The 8883-nt window shown below is 14.0% G+C and overlaps 3 protein-coding genes across 3 annotated transcripts; all 3 read right to left on the reverse strand.

The window, feature by feature from the left end:
• Nucleotides 1–5401: 5401 nt before the first annotated feature.
• CORC01_02279 (uncharacterized protein) lies at nucleotides 5402–5515 on the reverse strand (the record flags this gene model as incomplete). Its single annotated transcript, XM_022613930.1, has 1 exon — nucleotides 5402–5515. The coding sequence occupies one exon, from the start codon at nucleotides 5513–5515 to the stop codon at nucleotides 5402–5404; it is 114 nt and encodes a 37-aa protein (XP_022479428.1).
• A 541-nt stretch (nucleotides 5516–6056) lies between these two features.
• On the reverse strand, nucleotides 6057–6206 carry CORC01_02280 (uncharacterized protein; the record flags this gene model as incomplete). The annotated part of the gene is made up of 1 exon (XM_022613931.1): nucleotides 6057–6206. A coding segment is annotated over one exon (150 nt), but the record flags the coding sequence as incomplete, so codon positions are not given.
• Nucleotides 6207–7378: 1172 nt separating this feature from the next.
• On the reverse strand, nucleotides 7379–7537 carry CORC01_02281 (uncharacterized protein; the record flags this gene model as incomplete). Its single annotated transcript, XM_022613932.1, has 1 exon — nucleotides 7379–7537. A coding segment is annotated over one exon (159 nt), but the record flags the coding sequence as incomplete, so codon positions are not given.
• Nucleotides 7538–8883: the final 1346 nt, after the last annotated feature.

Raw genomic sequence — 8883 nt, forward strand, 5'->3', positions numbered from 1 at the left:
ATATAATTAATCTTTTTAATACGTTTAAATATTAATAGTAATTTATTTATTAATCTAAAATAAGTATTTTTACTTACGTTTAATTTAACTTCTTTAAAACCGTATTACGGCTTATATTAAAATTTAAAATAATCGTCGTATTAATTTTTAATATATTAAAGTTTAACTTATTTAAAAATAGCGACGATAACTTTTTATCGTCGCTCGATTTATTATTAAAAGTTAAATTAATTCTTATATTTTAAATTTATTTTATAATATTCTTTATATTTATTCTTTATTTTATAAATAGGCTTTTAATATTGTTTTTAATTATTATAAGCTTTTTTTATTTAATTTAAACGGTTTTATTATATTTTATTAAAATAAATTATAATTAATTTAATAACGTTTTAAATATATATATATATTTTTTAAATAAATACTTAGGAGGTGTATATATTTATTAAACGAATTAATATTATTTAATAGTTTATTTCTTTTTAAAAAATATAAAAAAACCGTTTTAAATTCGTTTTTAGTTTTTTTTTTTAAAATTACTTTAGCCTTAGCTTTTTTTTTTAATGTTTATTATTAAATTATAAAGATATTTATTATTTTTATATAATAAATATTTATAATAAGCTAATTAAATTTAAAAATCTTATAATAGCCTCGTTTTTATTTATAAATCGTTATTAAAATAATATTTTATTTTTTATTTTAAAAAGTAATAAAAGAGTTAAAAAAAAGATTAAATTAAATAAGATTTTATAAAGTTTATTTTTTATTTTTAAATTTTCTTTAATTTAATTATTAAATAGTTTAGGTTTATTAAAACTACTTTTTTTATTTTTATTCTTGTTAAAAAAGCGTAAATTTAATTTATTTAAAAGACTTTTTTAATTTTTAATTATTTAATATTTAAATACTTTTATTAAAAGTTTATTTTTTATATTTATAAAAAAAAATAGATTATATAATTTATTATTTACGTTTTTATTTTATTTTTTATTTTACGGGTTATAAAATAAATATTAATATTATTAAAATAATAATAATTAAGACTAAACGTACGGTATATAAAAAGTAATTAAACCTTTATTTAGTTACATAGATATTCCGATATATAATTAATTTTAGTCGCGTACAAAGATTTATTCTAAAACGCCTTTTTTATTATACGAATTTAAAAAAATTATTATAAAATAAAATTACTTTTTTAATTACTAATTTATTACTAAGATTTATATATATATATCCTCCTTAGTCCGTTTAATATTAATTAGTAAATTATATTAAATAATTTATAAATTAATTAATACAAAAAGATAAAACTTAAGCTCGTAGATTAAGCCGTACGAGCTTTTTATATTTTATTTTTAAATTAAAATTATATTATTTAATTGATAAAATTAAATAAAAGAAGTTCAGGACGACTTTTAATTTTAATTTTTATATAAAAAGAACTCTTTATTATCGTTTTAAAATAAAACCGGACAAAGAATTATTTTTATATAATTAATAAAATTAATAGTATACGTTATTATATAATAAATTTAATAAGATATTATATAATTTAATATAATTATTATTTATTAAGACTATATTAATATTATTTTTAAACCTTTGATTATTAAAAAGGAAAAAAATAGAACTAGCTTAATTAGAGATTAGAGTTAATATTTTAATAAACGAATTTTTAATTAAACTAGACTTTAAATTATAAACGATATAGACGTACGAAAACTTTAATAATAAGAGTAAAGTTTTTTTAAAAAACTAGATTAATATAATTAATTTAGTATCTTAAGATGACCCCGTCGACTTTTATATAAACTTATTAAACTTATAAATAACTACTTATTTCGCACGAACTTTAATAAATATTATTTAATTTAATTTAATAAAAAGATTATTACGAACTTTACTTTTTAAAGACTTTAAAAGATAGATAAAAAAATTTTTTTTTTAAATAAACCGTATTTTTTTTAAAAGAATTCGTACGAATTTTTAAAAATAATAATCTTCTTATATTAATAAATAAGAATTATATTAATTAATTTATATAACTTAAAAATACTTTTAAAAAAAAGTTAAAAAAGGCTTTATAATAATAAAATATATAAAAATTAATCTTTTATATATCGATAATCCTTATACTTATTTTTTTACTATTATAAATTATAATTTAAAAAGAAACTAAATAGATATACAAATTAAAACTTATTTAATTAAATATTATTAATTAATTAACCCTAAGTAAGTCTTTTAAACGAGTCGTATAATAAACCTTACTAAAAATAAAGTTTTTTTAAAAAATCAAAACTTTTTTATAAATATTTTATTATATAACTCTAAATTAAAAAGAATTTATATTTATATACGACTTTTTTTTAAAACGACTAATTTAAAATAGTTTATATAATCCTATTATAATTATTTTATTTTAAAAAAGATAAAAAAAAAAGGAATTATATTAAAAAACTATATAATATCTTTTATAATAAGGTCTAGGTATTTATTAACTTTTATTATCGCTTTGAAATTATAAAGGATTAATATTATATAATTTTTTTAAATATACTTATTAATCGTATAAAAGAGCTTTATTTATATTATATTAAACTAAATAAGAAATAAGATTAAAGCTATAATATATTAAATAGCTATTTTAATATTAATATTAATTATAATCTTTATTAAACTAATTAGATAATATTTATATTTATATAAATAAAAAAGGAAAACCTAAATAAGATATTTATTAAGGTACTAAAAATATTTTTAAATAAACTTTAAATCGTATAACGTACTTTCAAAGAAATATTAAAAAAAAGTTATATTTTATATAATAATAATTAAAATATATCGCGGTATTTTAAAACTAAAATTAATAATAATTCTTTAAAAATTAATATATAAAACGCTTTTTTTTAAACTTATAAATATTTATTTAAATAGCTATAAATAGGACCTTTATATCGTATAATATTAATTATATTAATTACCGCTATATTTTAAACTTTTATTATTTTTAAAAATTATTATATAATTATTTAAAACTTTTTTTTTTAAAAAAGCTATTTTAAAAATTAAAAAATAATACGAAACTTTTTATATAATTATTTAACTTAACGTTTTAATATTAAAAGTTCTTAAATAATAAATACTTTATATATAAAAAAAATAAATTATTAATGTCGGAACTATTTTATAAAAAAACGTAATTAAATTAAAAAATAATCTTTTTAAAACTATTTATGAATATAATAAAATTTATACAACGAGTTTAAAATATATTTATTAAAATATAAAAGTTAATTAAAAGACGTTTTATATAATAAAAAAAATAGTAACGAATTTATTTTAATATATTTTATAATATTAATATTTTTATATTATATAATAAGATAAAATATATTTATTATTTTTAAAATTATTAATATTTAATTTCTTTTATTATATAATATATACTTTATAACGTATTAAAGAGAGTTATAAGACATAAAAATAGCTAAGTTTTTAATAATAAAGAAACTTTAATTTTAAATATATTTAAAACAGTACCTTCGTATAAAAGTTAATTAGAATTTAAAATCCGTAAATATATAATTTAATATAATTAAAAGTATATTATTTATAAAATTGGTTAAGATTAAAAACTTTATTAAATAAGTTATTTATTATATTTTAAATATTTTAATACCCTTTTTATTTTTATTAAAAAGTATAGACCGTCTAAATACGTATTTTAATAATATAAATAATATTATTATATAACGAGACGGTATAATAATTTTAATTTTAAAAAAATAAAAATATTTATTGTTTAATTTTAATCGTATAAAAATAAAAAAAACTTTTATAAAGAGTTAATTTTAAAAATTATATTAACGTTTTAAACACCTTCGTACGAATGTTACGGCCAGCTAGTCGTAATAAGGTTTATATTAATAAAAGTCAAGGCTACGATACTTATAAACAATATTCGTTATAAGAATAGCTTTAATAAAACTATTATTTATAAATTATAAAGTAAATAAAGCTTTGATAATTAATTATAATCTTATTAAATAAGTTCTTAATAAAAATAACTGAAAACAATTATAAAATTTAATATAAAGTTAATTATTAAAAAAGTTATAGAAGTCTAGACTTAAACTTAATTTAAATTTATATTATATATAAGTCCTATCTATTATTAAATAGTTCTTTTATATTTAAAACCGATATTATAAAGTCGGTTTTTTAAAAATAGACCGATTTTTATCTTATTAGTTTATATTTAAAAACCGCATATTATCCGTCGGTCTTTTTTATTATTATATAACTTTTTTATAATTCTTTTAATCTATTAAAATAATATATATATTTTTATTATTTAATTATATATATAACAAAATAGCCGTTATAAAGTAGCGGGGTAAGTTTTTAATTTATTATATATATTAAATTATAATATTAAGTCTTTTTTTTAAAAATCTAATTTTATAAATTTATAAATAAATATTTATAACTTAAATTAAGGCTTATTAAATTTTTAATTCATTATTTCTTATAATATTAATACTATATTAAATTATATAAAAAAATCGAATATTAAAATAAAATTTAAAAAAATAAAAATAAAAAATCGTAAGTATTTAATACTTTTAGAGTTTATTAAAGCTCGTACGATTAATATTGATATATTTTATACTCGTTACTTTCGTACTAAGGTTATATATCGGTTTAATAAAAGGTTTTTTTATTATTAAATTTATATAAAAATAAAAAAGTTTTATAATAAGGGATTAATAATATCGATTTATAAATTAATTTTTATTTTTTATTATATTCGTAATTGTTAATAATTATAATTTAAAAACTTAATAATAATTAAAAAAAAAAAAAAAAAAAAAAAAAAAAAAAAAAAATTATATTAAAAAAATATAAAATAAAAAAAAAAAAAAAAAAAAAAAAAAAAAAAAAAAAAAAAAAAAAGTAGGTAAAAAACTTTTAAAATTTTATAAAGAGTTAACCCGTTTTTAATCGTTAATAATAATTATTATTAATTACTTATCTCGTATTTAAAAAACTCAGAAGTTAATATAAAATCTTTAAACTAAGACTTTTCTTTAAAAAATATAAAGAATAAATAAATTTAATATTTTAAAATTTATATTAAATATATATAAATATAAAATAATTAAAAAGTTATAATTTATATAAATTCTTAATAATATAAATTAATTCTTTTTTAAATTTAATAACGAGTTCGCGTTTTTAAAACTATTAATTTTATTTTTCAATAATTTTTAAAAAATTATTAAAAGTTTTAAAAGTTTATAATAAGTTCTTATATATTATTTTTATATCTATAGTTTTTCTATTTAATAAAACATTTTTGTTATCTTTTTTAAGTTCAGTAGTTAATAATTTATTCGACCTCGTATTTTAATTCGTTAAGTTCGACGATAATATAATCTTTTATATATAAACTTTTAAATACCGATTTAAAAAATAAAATATAAAAAACTAAGTAATATCGCATCGTATTTAAAAGTTTTAATTCAAAATTAATTAATAAAACTTTCTTAATAATTTAAAAGGTCTAAATTGTTTATAATTTAATTTATTATTTAATTATTTCATTTTAATATTATAATAGAAAAGGTATATTTTATTTTTTGTTTTAAAATTAATTTATTAACTTTTAATTTATTAGCGTATTTCTTTATATATTATCGTATAAATTTAAGGTTTAAAAAGGCTTTTTTTTAAACTTTTTTAAATTTATTTACGTTTATTATAGCTTTTATAACTTATAATCCTTTACGTATTTTTCTATATATAATTAATTAAAATCTATAATTAAAATAGAAAAGGGATTCTTTTATACTTTTACTAACTACGCTATTATATATAAACTAAGCTATTAATAATAACAATACCTAATTATTTTAATCATAATTTATATAATAACGGAAATATATTTTAAAAATTTGATTAATTTTTTCTATTTATTTATTAATTTATAAGTAAAAAAAAGTCGATAATTTATAATTTATATTAAATTATAAGATTAATAATCTTTAAAATTTAATAGTAAATAACTTATCCTTATTAAAAACTATTTTCTTAAGTAAACTATAGTTAATAATAATTATTTTAAAGAAAATATATATTAATTCCTTAGTATTACTCGCTTCCTTATATAATATAAAATAAGTAAACTTAATAAATCGGTTAACGATAACTAAAATACTATTGTACTATATATTTATAAATAATTCCTTAGACTTTAATAATTTAATAATAAAGTCTTAAAAGATTAAATTCTATATTTTTAATAATATTAATAGTAACTATAGCTTTTTATAAAGTTTATAAAGGCTATTTTTATTTTTTTTATAAATATCGTAATTTTTAATAAACTTAACGACTTTTATTCTTATAAGGGATTTATTATAATATTATTAAATCCGTTTTTATATCTTTATAATATTTTAATAACTATATATTTAAATATTATAAACTTTTATAATCAATTTAAGAATTATTTTTTTAAATAAGCTAATTTTAATTTTTTTAACTATTATAAAAAGTTTCGTAATAAATATAAAATTATTATTATCGTCGTATTTAAAAAGGAAATTAATATAAAAGTATATAAAATTAATATAAAGGTATATACTTTATAACGATATACATATCTACTATCCTAATTAACTTAAAATTATAATATATTCTTATAAAGGCGGTGAAGGTATTTATAATAATATTTTAATTATTTAATAACTTTAATTCTTTTACTAAATAGTATATATTTTAAATTATTTTTCATAAAGTATTTATAAAGTTTTTAAAGGTAACGAAAAAACAAATAAATAATTATTTTTGCTTTAATTATAGTATTAATTTATAATAAATTATTTAAGTAATAAATAAAATAATATAATTATAAATCTTTTTATTCGCCGTTATTTAATATTATTTTTTATTTATTTTATCGCTTTTAAATATTAAGTTATAACGGCTTTTTATTTATACGACCCTTTATTATCTTTCTTTTATTAAATATATTAAATTGACTTTTTATTTATTATTAAAATTAGTTTAGGGCCTAATTAGAGATTAAATAGCCGGCCTTTTATAAGCTTTTAGTTAATAATAATTTATTACGGCTTCCCGGCGGGCGGCCTTATTTACGGCCGGTTAAGCTTTAATTATCCCGTATTATAATAATTTAATATTAAGATTATTAATTTTATTAAAGTAGCGTAAGCTTTATAAAAACTTATTATACTATATTTTTTAATTAATTATAAAAAAACGTTTTAATTTTTAAATTTAAAATCCGACGGTAAGGATTAAAAAAAAACGTTATTTAAAACTGTTATTACGAGTAAACCTTTTATTTATTAAAAATTAATAATTCCGTTATTTTTAAAAATCTTTTATAATAATATGGGATACTTAATTTAATTAATATAAAATAATTATTATTATATTCTTTAATAAAGGGTAAAAACGGCCTCTTTTTAAAAAGTATTATTTTATATATAAGCCGGTATTATTTAATAATTAATTTAAAATACCTCGACGAAATTATAGTCCGAAGTTTATTAAAGTATTTTAAATAGGGGCTAAGATAATCCCGGCTAATAAGTATTTCGTTTTTTATATAGGCTTAATAAAAATATAGCTTTTAATCGCTAATTATATTTTATATAACGTCGACGAGCCGATATAAATAATTAAAATTATTAAAAAAGTAGTTTTTAATATTATTATTATTAAACTTAATATTAAAAGTAATACGAATATTAAAGTTTTAATTTTAATGGATAAAATAGCGAGCCTATTATACTTTTATAAATAAATATATTAAATATAAATATTATAAAATCGGGCGTTAATTATTAAACTCATTATAAAGCTTTTTTTATATTTTTTTAAAAAATTATTTTATTTTAATAAAAATAATAAGCTTTTATATAATAAATACCCTATAATAAGTATTTAAAATAATTTAATTTATTATTATATTAATATAAGCGCGGTTGTTTTTACTAAGCTTTGTTATTATTTATATTACCGAATAAGGATATTTTTCGTTAGACTTATTATTATTATTATTACTACCGCCGGTTTTAATTTATTTTTATTTAGTTTTAAATATAATATTAAAATTAATATAATAGATATCAAGTTATTATTAAATATTTAGAAACTCTTCGCTAGGTATAGTTTTTATTTATTTATTATAATTTATAATAATAATTATAGGGCGACGAATTAAGTATTAGTCAATTAATTATTTTATATTTTTAAAAAGAAATCGGAAGCTTTTTAACTTTTTATTATTAATAAGATTAAATATTATATTATAAATAAATCTAAAGCACGTTTACTTAGTTATTTAAAATAATAAAAGTTTAAAACGATTAGTATTATAAGTATTATTAAAGCTAATTATTTTTAAAAATCGCTTTTATATTTAGAAATAATAAAGAAAAGTTTAAATAAGTTTAATAAGGCGGTCCGGCTTATTATTAGCCTATTTAATAATATAAAGAATCTATCGCTTATTAAATAATTTAATTAATACGGCTGTTAATAAATAATCGTTTAGCTTTTCTTAATTTAAATATATTTTAATATTATAAATATTATGTTAAGTAAGTACGGAATCTAGGAATTACTTTTATATAATAATACGGACGTTATATACTTAAATATTAATACGACGGCTTATATTTTTAATAAAATCCTTAATAAGCTAGGTAAGCTTTTAATATAAAAAGTAAATAAATATTTTAAAGCTTAGTTAATAATTATGTTAATTATAACGAGGGTTTAATAAGTAATATAAAAACTATTTCTTTTTTTTTTACGTTTTTATAATTACTTACTATT

Source organism: Colletotrichum orchidophilum (assembly GCF_001831195.1).
Source record: "Colletotrichum orchidophilum strain IMI 309357 chromosome Unknown Scaffold_13.1, whole genome shotgun sequence".
Lineage (NCBI taxonomy): Eukaryota > Fungi > Ascomycota > Sordariomycetes > Glomerellales > Glomerellaceae > Colletotrichum > Colletotrichum orchidophilum.